Source organism: Eufriesea mexicana, unplaced genomic scaffold, assembly GCF_001483705.2.
Source record: "Eufriesea mexicana isolate 0111107269 unplaced genomic scaffold, ASM148370v2 scaffold2632, whole genome shotgun sequence".
Taxonomy (NCBI): Eukaryota; Metazoa; Arthropoda; class Insecta; order Hymenoptera; family Apidae; genus Eufriesea; species Eufriesea mexicana.
This window is the reverse complement of record NW_016910719.1, coordinates 441,055-455,617: the sequence shown is the minus strand read 5'-3', so window position 1 is coordinate 455,617 and position 14,563 is coordinate 441,055. Positions and strand designations below refer to the sequence as shown.

Sequence of the window (14,563 nt, the reverse complement as noted above, 5' to 3'; positions counted from 1 at the left end):
CCCCCTGCGGTTGCAATGCGCGGTTGCCCCAGCATCGACTAATCTTATCTTATCCGGTGATCCACCTAATGCCGCGGTAACCGGTGCTCGGCGTGCAACACGCTCGAGGTGCACCGTGAAAATATTCTTTTCGCCCCCCGTGCTTGGAAATAAGAGCGTTTAGTATACAAACGCGGCGGATGTTTACGATCGCGTCGATACACGAGCCGGATAATTAACGCGGGGAATAGAAAACGCGGCCGCGGGATTTTTATGGTAGCCAGCCGATCGGACACCTCCGTTAATTGCCGCGTTCCATCCTTTTTTTCCCTCCGTTCTTTTTTCTCCAACCCCTCTCCCTCCCTCCCTCTCTCTCTCTCTCGCTCTCTCACCATTCTCGTTCGCAGTTTTCCTCGCACGCCGCGACCGATCGGATCGCGCGGCGCGACATTCGTTTGCTCGCGGGGCAATCGCTCAATTAGAAAAGCGTCGCGGCTAGAAGAAAAATGTATCGCCGCCTGTGGCGGAAAAACGACGAATAGCTGGTGGGCAACGATCGTGTAAACGCCGATGGACTTATCGGCGAAGGCAGGAGAAGGCAGGTGGCGATCGGGCGCCGTCGGACGGCGAAAGGGGTACGCGGCCGCGGGAGCAGCGAGCGGTAAAAATGGCGGATTTTCGCCGAGCAGAGTTACGCACGCGTGCGCGTCGTTAGGGAATTCTACGAGACTCGGTTTTCGTGTATTTTCTCAAGCGATGCTCGAATTATTTTTCCACGCTGTAGGACGCTAGGAATTACGTTGCGCGTCAGTCGCTAGGAAATGAAGTTTATCACGCACGGTTTATTACCGTTGATACCACGAGCGCAAATAGCGCGGATGATAAAAGAATTCTTCCTGTAATCTCCGTTGGTTTATTGCACCCTAAAAGGGTTAAGGACCAGAGGAGGAGCGTATCGTAGAAGAATCACGGAGATTTCGAACATCGATCTCGCAGCTCGCTTTCACCGCCTCGTTCTCTTCTCTTATCTGCATCTCGACCCGTTGTCTCGGATAGCCTTTCAATCGACGATATCGTTCGCCGATCCACGAATCATCGATTTATCGTCCTCTTTGCGCCCGGAGGAAAGCCGGGGAGCAGCGCGCGGGAAATAAACCTCGGAGTAAATCGGTCGAAAAACGAAACAGACCTGTCTACCAGTCACGGAATTAATTAATACCTCGAATTGGCCTGGCACGAGGTGCGATCGCCTCGCGAGATCCGGTCGAATCGGCAGGTTGCGCCTGTCTTCGTCTCACCGTGGCTTTCTCTTGTTACAGACACCCCCTGTTCCCGCTTCTCGCGCTGATCTTCGAGAAGTGCGAGCTGGCGACGTGTACGCCGCGTGAACCTGGCGTCGCGGGTGGTGACGTGTGTTCGTCAGAGAGCTTCAACGAGGACATCGCGGTCTTCTCCAAACAGGTAAGTGTCTTTCGATATTCTCACCCTGTCAAAAGGACGTCTCGCGATCCAACTTTGGGGGTTCAACGTGCTACGTCTCCGAGCGGGTACTAAATTTTGGATAAAGGGTCGGGGTATGAGAAATAAGAAATTGGAAACGCGAAGAATAACTTAATATCTCCCACGTGAGTAGTAAAAATACGCTCGCTACGCGTGAGAATGCCAGACGATGGAGGAGCAAACGCGAGCGACGATTATTTTAAAAATGTCGCAGCAGACGGATATCGTAAGAGAACTAGAATAGAAGTAACACGTAGCTTGGCAGCGGTCTCACCCTCCCCGTGATTCGAAAACCAGAAAAGGGGGTCCTCGACGCCCCTGGTTTCCCCGATTCCGTCGAACAACGTCGTCGCGCACAGATGCTTCGTGAGAGAATGTCGGAAAGTAACCTCTTCTAGGGCCAACAGAAAGAAAGAAAGAAAGAAAGAAAGCAAGCAAGGAAGCGAAAGGAGGAAGGCTGACGGAGAGCGAGAGAGAGGGACGAAGAGAGAGGATTTCGAACCGCTCCAAATGAGTCACGACTCTCTCGACACGTCCTTCTCCGACGACGACGAAATAGCGTTGCGCGGCCATGGATGTAACCCGTGGTGGATGTTTAGGGTCCGAAGGAGCTGGCTCTCGTCGTTGGGACTTATTTTTAGGAATTCCAGCGAGGCAACCGACGACGAGCATCGGGCCAGAGATCGTTCAGGGCCGCGTTCTCCGGCGCGGCTAACCAGCCGGAAGAAGACTCGTATTCGCGTTGTTGTTCGCGCGGCGGTCCCTTTTCTTCTGCTTTCTCTCTCTTTCGCTGCCGGTTTTTCTCCTCCGCCTTGGGCCCTCGTCGCGCTCTTCTCTCACTCCGGTAACTCACCTGAGGCGAGTCCTGCCAAGGACACGCGCGTAGGTAATCGGAGAACCTATACGCGAAATCATTTCGGCCTTTTAAAAACACACCGTTTCGCCATCCTGCGTTCCTGGCCCCCGGGTCGGCGAGAAAGGTGCGCGTAGATCGGGCAGCGAGCACGTTCAGGTATACACCCGTGACCGTGTCTCTCGGTGTAGCTACGCGCACCTTCTGTGGCGAGTCGATGGATTCGTCGTCGTTGGGAATATATTATCGATTTTCTTGCCCCCGGGAAGCGGTCGGATGGAAAAAGGGAACGGTCGGACGGGCGGACGCGACGGTGTACCCCGGTGGTTCGTTTCTCATAGGAATGACAGAACGGTTTCACGGGGACACGGAATAGCGGGGATATTTGCCGGTGAAAACAAAGCGGAGGCGATTAAGTCGAGCCGACAGTGCGGACGATAAAAATGTTGCCTTGGTGGTTCTTTGCGCGTTTAGTCGATGCAAACGAATGCAGCACATTTAGATTGAGGGATATCGGCGCGTATGTATATCGTAGAGCTAGATAGCCACGCCGTTCGTGGGTTATCTTTGCATAAAATTGCACTTCTGCCTTCGACGAAACGCTCCTCCGTTTCTCTTGCCTGGCCCGCGCGCTAATTATTCCGAACGAGCACACACTCACCGAACGGGCTTCCCCGGCGAATGAAGGTTCGAGAGGTTCGAAGGGTTACCGTGGATTTCGTTAAGTGCGTTTCGAACGCCGAAAAATCAGCTGGCGGCTCGTAACGTTTAAATATAGAACGGCGGTAACACGGTAGCGACCGGCTCGAGCCACGGTGCGCCGAGATAACGATAAGAGTTAAGCCTCGTCGCAAAGGTATAGGATAAGGGGTGAGCTGGCTCTCGGCGTTGATTCGATGCTACGTCATCGGTGCGTTCCACGCGTACGCGCGATTCGAATACGAATGACGCGTTTTCACGGGGGGGAAAAGAGAAAAAAGAAAAAAGGAAAAAAAGGAAAAAAAAGAGAAAAAGATAAAATTGAAGTTTATGAAAATTCCGATCCCCCTATCCTCGATCGTCCGGCATTCTCGTTAAATCGTTCGCCCGTTCGGTCGTCCTATTATTTATCCGCGGCATGTCGACATTATGCCGAGCGAGACAACGGCGCGTACTCACGGAGAGTCCGTTAGGATTGCGAAATTGACATGACATTTGCATCTTAATAAGGCGCATAGGATTACGCGGCGGAAGACGGGAGGAGCGGGGGTCGGAGAAGAAGGGAAAAAATGGAAAGAAGGATACCCGAAGGCTCCGTGGCGTTTCTCTGCCGCCGCGACCGCGCGGCCGCGTATCGCGGCTGAACCGCGCGCGTAGTAAATTGCGCGCCGCCTTTTGCCCGGCCGTTTCCCTTTCTTTCCGCGGCGATCCGCCGCAAACGTATCTCGTTGATGTTCTTTCACGCGCGGACCTCGTATTTCAGCCGTGCTATCGACGCAATTAATTTCCCTTTCTGTACGCCGGTTGGCTGCGCGCTGCGAGCGGAGAACGTCGCGGATACGCGACAGCCGTCGTGTCCCTCGTCGTCGTGCACCTCGGGGCATCCTGTCGCCAAGACGAAGAGGACTCGCCGAGCAACGCGGCGAAAAGTTGCGAAACGAGGAAGCAGAATCGCGTAACAACGGTGCCCTAACCGAAAGCGAGTAGGACCGAGTCCCGTGTCCCGCTACTAATTCGCAGATTACGCGCCGACCCCACGAGCGGATAAACAAATCGTCGAGGGGGACAGCCGGTTACCCTGTGGCGCGATCGCGGTGTTCCCCCACGGAGCATTCTTCGCAGGGCAGATAATGAATTTTGATATCGAGTCGGCAAGGGCGTTATGAAATTTTCCGTGCGTGTTTATCTCGTCGCGGGACGAGAACGGGACGAAATTCGTTTCGCTAGGAGTCTCCGTGGTCGTGGACGCGCAGATTACACCGGCGATTATAGGCAAATCCATGCCGCCTCGCCCACTCGTTCTTTACTTCCCATCGATCTGTCGTCACCGATGTCTAGAGCGAATGAGAGGGAGGGAAAGAAAGGGAACGAGAGGTCGTTTGGTAGAGGCAACGGTCGCGGAGGGGTCACGGGAGAGCTTGTGTACACGCACACCGGCGGTACACGTGAAAAGATAAGCAGGTGACAATCCTCTTGCGGCGGTTTTCGAGGCGTGTCGTTGGAGCCCTTTTACACCCCGTCGATACTTGGACGGAGATATAGTAGGGCCGGTGCGCGCGACAAAAGGGCCGCGCGCGCCTCGCGTACACGGGATTATTCGTCCGCGTTTCGTTTTCGTTGCGTGCGCGGCATGAGCAGGCGCATGCGCGATGGCCCGGTCGCGGCGGACGGCGCATGCGCAGTCTCAGTCGCGGCACGACCACCGCCGCTGCCGAGTCGTGAGAAGCGACGAACCGTAGCGAGAGCCGGTCGCGTTGGAGGGGGCAGAGAAGGGGTGCTGCGCAGCCGGTGGAGAGAGCGCTGCTCATTTTCTGCCATTGTAAATTGATCTATTCAATGGGGCCCGGCATTATCCCGTGCGGTCCACGCATCGTGCGTGCCCTATGGGGCCCCGATACATTCCACACGCGAGCAGCCCCGTTCTCCGCGCGCTCCCTTTTTGCGCGTTGCCTTCGAGCTTCGGCTTTAGCCTCTCCGCGTTCAGGCGGGTTGCGCGTTGGTCGGCTAGCCGTGGCTGGTTGCCTGCGACGTAGCAACGCGCGCACCGCAGGAGCGTCCCGCTGTGCCACGTTACGCGCATTGTTGTGCCCTTTTTTACCAGATGGATCGGCCGTCCCAGTTTTCGTGCCCACCGTGGGCGCTCCGCTGCGAAAATTTCGCTTTCGTCGGCATCCCGGTGCGCCGTGTTTGCGCTTCCCTGCGCCTAAATTATTCGCTCGGCCAAGGGAGCATCGACGCTCTTTTGCCAGACGTACCGCGAGAGGATCTCGTTCGACGAAATTTTTCGGCTCGGTCCTTTCCGCACGCTGACCGAAAAGAAAGAAGATTTTTACCCGTCTCGCTCGCTCGCTCGTTCGCTCGCGCGGACTCGAGCAGGCGTCACGAGGTAATCGTGCCACCTGAAACGCGTAGGTCGCCTTTCAGACCGCCAAAACGGTGCTCAGCAGCGTGGAACGTGGGCGTGTGGAGGGCCATCGCGATGTCAGGACGACGGAACCGCGCGGGGCCAGCCCGTAAAGACAGTAGAGAAAGGAGACGAGCGGGAAACGCCGGACAAGGACCCGTTGGGATTTATTGGTGCAATTAGAATGCACCTCCGGGGGCATTAAACCCTTGTAAAACGTTGGCCCCCGCACTCTGACGGCCTGACTAATGCGACCGCGAGACAGGCACGTCCTCCGCGCACGCTACCTGCTTTCCCACCTTCGAGGTGTGGACATCGTTTCCTACGAATTTACGTATTCGCCTTTTCTTTCCCCGACCTGTCGGAAAATTCGCTTTCCTCGAGCTGATCACGAACGCGCGAAAAGTTGCTCATCCGTATGCACGATTCTTACGATTCTCAACTCTCGATAAGTTTTTCAGCGTAGAGGTTTCGAGATGTCTCTCTCTCTCTTTCGCTCTCTCTCTGTCGTACGCTGACGTCGGGGGAAAGTGTAAACAAGCCCAAAGCCGGATTATCATAATCGCGATAACGGCAGCCACGACGGCGCTTTTGTCGCGCGGACAAACAGACCCGATCGACGGGCGTCCATCGACTTATCCGCGCTACCGATTTTTCTATAACGAAAAATGGCGCTCGTTCGCTCGGCGATAATCGTGCGATTTCACGAGTCGCCCCTCTTTCTCTCACTTCCATCCCTTCGCCTGCTCCCCCTTTCTCTCTCTCGCTCTTTTCGCGGAATGGAAAAATTTAATAGACTCGCGCTTTATTGCCCGCTTTATTGGTCGCTTATAAAACGATGCAATTAAACGCGATTACACAGAATTCCAGAGCGTTGAACGATCCCAGGTCGCGTTGCCGGCTTATCGATGCTTTCTGAACGGCGCGTCGATCGATTCCGGAGCTAATTAACGAAACGAAGCTCTCGCGGGAAAGCCGTGTAAGAGAGCTTATTCTCTGACCCGAGTCCTCTCGTTGGACCGGTTCTCGCGACGTCGTTCCGCGTCGTCGTCGACGAATCGCAACTTCCTTCCTTGTCTGTGTCTTCTCCGGCCAGCAACGGTTTCTAAAGCTCGCCCATATGCTCCGCTCTCACCTGGCCCTCCCTCCCCCTGCGTTGCCCTCGCTAATCGTCCGTTCGTTATCTTCCCGCTCGAGGACTGTGTCTATACCGATCGATTATCCCGCGATCTATTTTAAATAAGCCCGACTAACCGAGCCCGTGTCCATTTTTTCCCCTTATTTCACGACTACATCGATCAAGGTAAATTAAGTTCTTGCCCGCTTTCTCTCGCATCGTCGGCCCATTATCCGGCTGGAAAAAAGCTCGGACAGTTCCACTGAACACGACCGAGAACCGAGCTACGCTCTGTCTTCCATCGTGGCAATTAACCAGCCGTTGCCTCCATAAAGAAAATTTCCTTTTACAGTGCCTACTACACCATCGTGTGCTCGACGGATTAACTCCGACTTCTTCTGCGATCCTCGCGCGTACGCGCCTCGGTACGACAACTCTGGTCGATTTCTTTACGATCGCCAGGTCACACCGGGACGGTTACCGACGCCGAGTCAAGGTCCCCGGGGAAAGTCAACGAGCGTCAAAGTTTACGCTCGTGTCACCTGGAAGGGCACCGATATATACCCCCTCGTTCCGTAGGTTCGACAGGCTGTTCCTCGCGTATTGTTTTACTGCGACGACGTGCCTTTTGCCCGGGTAGTTTGGAGGAAAGTGCGCGCCACGCGGCTATTTCCATGGGACGATCCCATCGCACGGTCCCATGGCGTGGAGAGAGGTGTAGGTGTCGTAAAGTTTACGCGGGGTGCAATTCGTTTTACTGCGCGAAGACACCGGGGAGACAATCGCCTGCGGACCCACGAGGCCTCTTCCTCTACCCCGAACGGCCCTTTTATTTTGATTTCTCGTCGATTCTCGCTCCACTCTTGCCGTCACGAGCCCCCGTGTTCCTACGCGATGTTTTCTCCGCTCGAAGAGAGAGAGAGAGAGAGAGTGTGAGAGAGATACGCAAGGCTTTTTCGGCGGGCCGGACGCGCGATGGCCGTGGAAACAGAAGCAACAGCCACGCCGAGTAGAGCAGCTGCTCCGTATATCTCTCGGCAGGATCGTCGCACACCACCAACCTCATACGTGCATACCGCTCTGCCCTAAACAGACGTGCCGGAACGAGAGCATTCTCTAAATATTATCGCGCAATATTTTTATCTCGGGCTCGATGGAGAAGCGCGCGTGTGTAGGTATACACCGGGCTGGCCCCGCGGAATTTCTCTCCGACGTATCGATATTTATTATTTTTCAGCCGCGAGACTGTTCGCCTTTTTTCCACGTTACAGCGGAGAGGAAAATCTCCGTTCTTATTTTTACGCTACCTGGATTCGATCGAAATTTTCGCGAAACCCCGTGGGGAACGCGCCACCACGTCAATGGCGGCGGCTGCGGCCGCGTCCTCCATGCTGACCGTATTTTCGTTTCATTCACGACGTGACGCGCGATAAATATGGACGATCTCGGATATTTAACGACGAACAGTGTCACATTAATAGCGCTGGTATTGCTTTATACATATGCATGGGCTCAATTAGCTGTCACTCGCTGCTCCCCTGCCTTCTAATCAGCATGATACAGTCGTTGCGATCGGTCGTGATAGGAGGCGCAAACTTCCGTGTACATTTCGCTTATCTTTATTCCGAAACGATTAACCTCGATACTATCGGTATTTCTTCATCTTCCGCGTATAATTCCGCTACCAGGCCATAAATTAACGGTCGACGGGCATATCGGCGTGGATGAGGAACAAAATTGGAAAGGATCGAGCCGGTTCGGACCACGGAGTCGCTCGCAATTTGTAATCGACGTGGCTACCTGAACGGCGCTTAGGTCGCCGCTTGGGGACCGTCGAAAAAGCACGGTGACACAGGGCCCTGCAAGAACTAGTTCCCCCCTACGAAGAGTCGACAGTATTTTTGTGCAGCGTACGAAACGCCTTCATTATCCATACACCCGATGCGAGAGGAACTCCCATTCACGATTCAGACTCATGAATACACGCTCCTCGGACCCGTTCCCAGAATTCTCGCGATCGCGTTTACGCGCGCTGCCGCGGTCGATCGTCGACCGGTAATTCGATTTTAACGTCCGACCCGTTTTTCCACATGCATGCCCCCCTGTCAGTCACCGGGGGTTGCTTTGAATATTTTAAACGCCGGCAGGGGCAGCGTTGCCTCGTTCAGAGTTCAACGGCAAACCGGCGACGCCATTTCGTAAACCGAGTTGCATAACCACGGGTGTACGAATCGCTATGGAGCATTTCGAAATCGCTGCGTCGAGCATTCGCCAAATTACTCGCTCCTCCTTGGTCGACTGATCGTCATCGACGAATAGAATTCTTCGTTTTGAAAATGATCGAAATTCGATCGATCATCTCGGAGTGCGACGCTTGAACGTCAGCGCGAATCTTGGTTGCCAGTGAAAGTGGAGAAACTGATTATTATAAAACGGGGGTGAGGGGGGCTGTCTATAAATACCATTGGGAGAAACAATATCGAGGATCGTGGCGGAGCGCGGGAAGAATGTTAACGATATTCATCCCTTGGCCGGGAACGAGCGTTCTAATCAGATGGCGCGGTTCGGTGTCGGGTGAGCATAATCTGCCGCGGTCCGCCGCTGGATTCCACGAGATTAACCGGTACTTCCATCGAGATTTGTCGTCCGTCTCGTCTTTTTTCTTCCGCTGGTCCCCCCGGCTCGCGTCCTTTCAGTAAGAACACCGTGGGTCCAATTAAGAGCGGACCCGAGGAGACTCGGGCATCGTTCCTCTCTGTTTCTCTCTCTCTCTCTTTCTCTCCCCTCTCGTGCGTTTTGTTTCCATTCTGATCGGCACTATACGCGGCGCCATGAAAATTGCTCGAGAATCCCCGGTTCTCGTCTTTCGTTCGCCACAACGTTTTTCTCTGTTCGTTTCCCTCTTTCTCGTCCTCCCGCGTCCTCCGCGTCGGGCTGCTCGCGCCGTCGAGAGAATTCCATCGCGTTCACCGACGCGTTTCCGTTTCTATACGTACGAATTGAACAGTGGGGGTCCAATTAAGAGGAAGCACGCGAAGGAAATCGCTTAGAGAGAGAGACCAGGCTGGAACAGTGAACCGTGTGTGGGCAGCCGTGTGGCGGTGGTGTACGGGGACGGAATAAAATGGTGGCGAGAGAGAAAGAGAGAGAGAGAGAGAGAGAGAGAAAGAGAGTGAAAGAGGGAGCGAGAGAGGGATGTTAGACGCACGAAGGATCTGACGGGAGCGAGCGAGAGGGGAGGAACGAAATAAAGGAACGCGCGTGTACGCGTATATACGCTAGTCGAGATACGATCGTCCCTATAGTTTTAATACCGCAATTACCACCGAGTCTAATTATTAAAGCTCCTTACGTGTGTGCTCGTGTGTTACAGATCAGACAAGAGAAACCCTACTACATCGCGGACCCGGAGGTGGACTCGCTGGTGAGTATTTCCTTGTTTCTCAGTGTCGCGCGAACTTGCCCGCCAGACACGAACCATATTTTCCGTCTGTTCGTCGATGCATGCTCTCTCCATTTTTTCCTTCCTTACTTCCTCTCTCTTTCTCTCTCTCTCTCTCTCTCTCTCTCTCTCTCTCTCTCTCTTTTGTTTTTTCCTTCCGTTCTACACGCTCCACTCGTTCGCGCCTAATCGTTCAGTTTTATCTGACGATCGTGGTGATTCGTGGCCACCCGGCGCGCGCGCGAGCATTCGTTTTGAAGGATGAGGACGGAAAAGCCGCCGCCGCCCTCTGCACGGGAAACGTTTAATTATCGATGGAAATTAGGGGCAACGAGCTGCTGGAAAATCAAACCGGACGTGTGGCGGCGGCGAAGCTTCCGCGGACGGGGTAACGAGGTTGCACGTAACTCCTGATGTTTGATAATTGGAAAAAGAAGCGCGGTGTTGCTTTGCAAATTCGAAAACTCCCCCCGTCGACCACGCGCAATAAATTCGCCTTCAACGTCCGCGATGGAAAGCGATACCCCGGATAAGAGGAGTTATTACCATCGATGGCCAGATAGCTCGCGATGCCCGTGGAAAATTCGGAGCGTGAAAGCGTACGCGGAATCGAGGTAACGCGATGATTAAGAAGAAACGAAACGCGGAGGACTCGTTGCCGCGCCTTTGTTTCCCCGTGGCTGGCTCTGGTCGGCAGCCATTCCGAATGGCAGACCTTCGAAACACCGGAGGAAGAAATATTTCAAACGACCCTTCGCGTTCTCCGATCGAGATAACGGATATAGTGGGCTTTTTAAATAACTCGGGTGTATTCCTTGCCGGACGAGGACGCGCACACGCGGCCCATCGATGCTCGGCCCAGCTCAACGTCGACCTGCCATTACGGATTCCTTCTTCCACACCGTTGTCCCTCGATTCTCCTCCTTTTTCTCTTTGTCTCTCCGCCAACTTTCGCGCGCTCGCTGCGAGCCATCGAACAACCGTCAAAAACACGCCGGAATCCCGCGAAACGTATCGAAAAACGCGAAATCTAATGGAACACCTGATAGCAGCGTGGTAGTAGACGTTCGTTCGTAGATCCGATCTCTAATTATCCTCGAGGGAGCAGCATCGAACGAGCCCGCGCAATTTTTCATCGTAAAGTCCACTCAGCGATGCTCGCATCCCTTACAGACGTGTCGTCTGCTCTGGGAAAAAGGTGTCGCGCGTTTTCGAATATTCGCTCGTAATTCAAAATTGGATATATCGAGCGTGTTAATGGTGAACCGGTGTACGTTGTTCGCGTCGCTCTCTCTCTCTTTCTCTCTCTCTGCGTTATTTTTTCCCCGTTGGTTTTTTCGCCGAGCCCACGCTCGCGGTACAGCGGTGGAAAAAAAGGGGGAGAAGGAAAACGGACGACGGGGATGCATTTCGTTGACGTTGTTCGCATCGTTGGCCTCAATTTTTCAAAATGTCACGCCCGTTATCTGAGCTGTCAGGACGGCATCGGTCCGCGCGCAAACATCCACGCAAGGTGTACCGGCTCGCATCTCGCGCCGCTGTTGTCACAACTGTCGCTCGGTCTCGATCTGCTGAAACAGAAAACGAACGAAATAAAACGGGGGGGAAAAAAAAGGAATAACAAAAAGAGAGGCAAAAAAAAAAGAAAAATAGGAAAAACAAAAATGGAAAAAAAAAAAAATGGAAACAGAATGGAAGAGGAGAAGAGGAAGCGGGGAGCGGATGGGAGAGGGAGAAGCGCGCAAAGGACGGGAAAAACGCGGGCCGAGGGGAAAAAGCGAGCGAGATATATTACGTGGTTACGGGTAGTGTGCGCGTGTTCACTAGCCTCTCGCATCATCGAAAGAGCCGTGCCGAATTATGCATCCGTGACATTAAATAAATGTAAGCACGAACAGCGAGACACGCGTTTCATCTAAATTTTAAAAGGAAACGAGACTGGACGCTTCGGTGACTTCGCAGTGACGCGTTGCCAGGTATTACTGTTACTACGTGCTCTCGAATGTTCTCGAATTCCATAGTTGGAAGTCGGAGTATCGTTGCGTTTGGCAGAACGCGTCTGGTTTTTCTCCCATTTTCGAGTCCCTTTTCATCGTCCGGCAAGAACGGCGTGGCCAAAGCTGAAATTTCGAGTCTCTCGTATCAGAGTGCTGGATCGAAGAAAAGAACATAATCCCTACTCCCGATTCGCGTATACGGGGGCCAGCCTACGCGCATCGTCGATCGAGTTTCGCCATTATTGCACCTGTTGCTACAAACGCGATAATTCGAAACGTCTCGCGCGAGGAACACCAATCGTAACAAACGCTCGTGCCTTTTCGCTCGAATACGAACGCCTGGTTCGTCCATCCATCCCCACTTTAATGCTCGTTTTCAAATCGAACGCTACTCTCTCCGTCATGCGTGTCGTTTCCCAATTTCTCCCGATCCCCCCGGGTTCGGAGGAACGATACGGCGCGGCCCCCTCTGCGTTCCCGGGTTCCGTCGAAAACCGGCCCTATAAACGCACACGGGGCTCTCTAACGGCATAGCAAAAACTCGCGAGTCGAATCCGCTAGAAAATTTACGAACGGCTGAGGGAAGCCGGGGGGCGAGGAAAGCCCGAGAAGCCTCTTTGCGGAGGATCGAAAATCGCAGTGGTGGATCGGCGTGGCTCGTTCGCCGGCAGAAGCCGGTGGCGTGGCTTCATTACGTCCGTGGCAAATCGCAATCTACGAGCAATGAGCTTCTATCGTAAAGAACAGGCACGTAACGTCCGCGGTTTTTGCCGTTCGCGCCCTTTGCCCCTCCCCGCCCGTTACCCCTTCTTTCCATCCTTTCTCGGGGCCCTTTTTTCTTCCCTCCCCTTTCTCGCCGACACACAACACAGGTCCTCTCTTCTCTCGCTGCCTTCTCTCCGCTCTGTCTCGCGAGGAGATGGCCGTCGATCGACAGAAGCCGGCTTTTTGCCGCGATTATTTCGCCGAACGGAAAGTGCCTCGCCACGAGCACTCTCCCGGCTCTCTGTCGGGGCTCGCGGGTATACGGGATATGGTCTCTCGTGCGTTGATTGGAAAGGTCGCCTGGAAACGACGCGGTGACACGGTCGAGGGAACAGGCACGAAAGGACTCGAGATGGCAGAAAATTCGACGCAGCTGCGGTGGTCCCCGGGAAACCGGCGGGAAAGCCTCGGGAAAGTGCCTCGTCTCGCCCGGCCTCTCTTCGCCGGGGCACGCACAAAGGGAATCCTCGCGTTGCTCTCGAATATTTACAACGTTTCCACTCGTACGAATATCGCGATTTGCCCTTTAATCCATCGTTCCGGACGGAAAATTCCCTCGAAAGGAAATCGATTTCGGGACAGAGTAATTCTTCTCGCACGAACGGTCAGTTCTTCGTCTTCGGAGCGCGCGAGTAACGCGTCAGAACGGGACAAACTATGCCTGCATCGCGAGTATGTCGAGCAGTCCTCCGCCTCCTTCCATTCCTTCTACCTTTAACCTTCGGCTGAGGCATGCAAAACGGGGTCGGGGAGTTGTTCCACGCCGGAAGAGGCACGTACAATGGCGGACGAGGTAAAGCGTGTAGCGAGCCCGTTCTCTCAATTCACCGAAGGTCAAGGGTTTCCTACGGGGTTAAAAGCGAGAACCCCGTTCGCCCCCTTGCCAATCCTTCCACCTCGGAGAAAGCGTGCTCTCCATTCTTTCGATGGAATCCGTGTTTTCCGACCGGCACGCGGATCTTATCTCCTTGCGTTCCGATCGAACGGACAATATCCAATCCGATAGGTCCTCTTCTTCGTTAATTCCATTAATTCGAACCTTATCTTTCTCGTCCTCGCGTATTTTCCCCTGTCCCGCGTTCCGCGTTATCTGGATCGGCTGCCGTGTCACCGATTTCCGCCGATCTCTGTGAGAACTTCGCGGTTAACTTTCATTTCGAAAAAGAAGAAATCTCGGTCACTCCTCGTCCGTAATTTTCCAACGATCGATGAATTCGCGATCGAGTCGAAGCCTCGTGTGCATCCTATCGAGATCCCAACTGAGACGAGTCTAGCGCGATTTTTCCCGCGATTTCCGCGCGACGACTCGGAGAAAGCGGCGTGACAGTGGCGGCTATAGAGGTCGAGGTGTCGCGTCGTGGGCGTACGAAACGGTGGCCGAAACGTCTTGCACGTCGTCGTAAACGAAACGAGGGAAGGAAAGATGGGCATACCACGGTGTTGGCCGCTTTAGTCGCGGAAGAGAGCAAAGCAAGCAGCCCGTGCACGCGAGAGTTGCACGGAGCCGCGTTCGAGAGATGGCCTCTGCGAAGAGAAGAGAAACCGAGGGATCTGCTCTCGCACACGCGCTTTAATAATACTCCCATTAGCATAAGCGAGAAATGAGCCAATGAGATGCTAATTGCCGCTCTCGCGTTTCGAGAATAATTATTACCACGAGGGTACTTAGCTCGCTCGGACGTTGGCCACCGGTCGACGACGTTCACCGTGTTGCCTGGCTGCTCGCTTCGGGACGCGATTCGCAAAGGGACTTTTTACGACCGTCCACGCTCCCACGACACCGAACGCGTCTCGTTTTCCGTTCAGA

General features: G+C 54.2%; 1 protein-coding gene across 3 annotated transcripts in view; it reads left to right on the top strand.

Annotated features, from left to right (window-relative positions):
* hth (Meis homeobox homothorax) overlaps positions 1–14,563 on the top strand; it is a 452,720-nt gene that overhangs the window by 23,668 nt on the left and 414,489 nt on the right. For all 3 annotated transcript variants that reach the window (XM_017903964.1, XM_017903963.1, XM_017903962.1), the window contains exons 3-4: positions 1,299–1,440; positions 9,926–9,976. In XM_017903964.1, the coding sequence (XP_017759453.1) occupies positions 1,299–1,440; positions 9,926–9,976 (193 nt within the window). The remainder of the gene's footprint in view (positions 1–1,298; positions 1,441–9,925; positions 9,977–14,563) is intronic.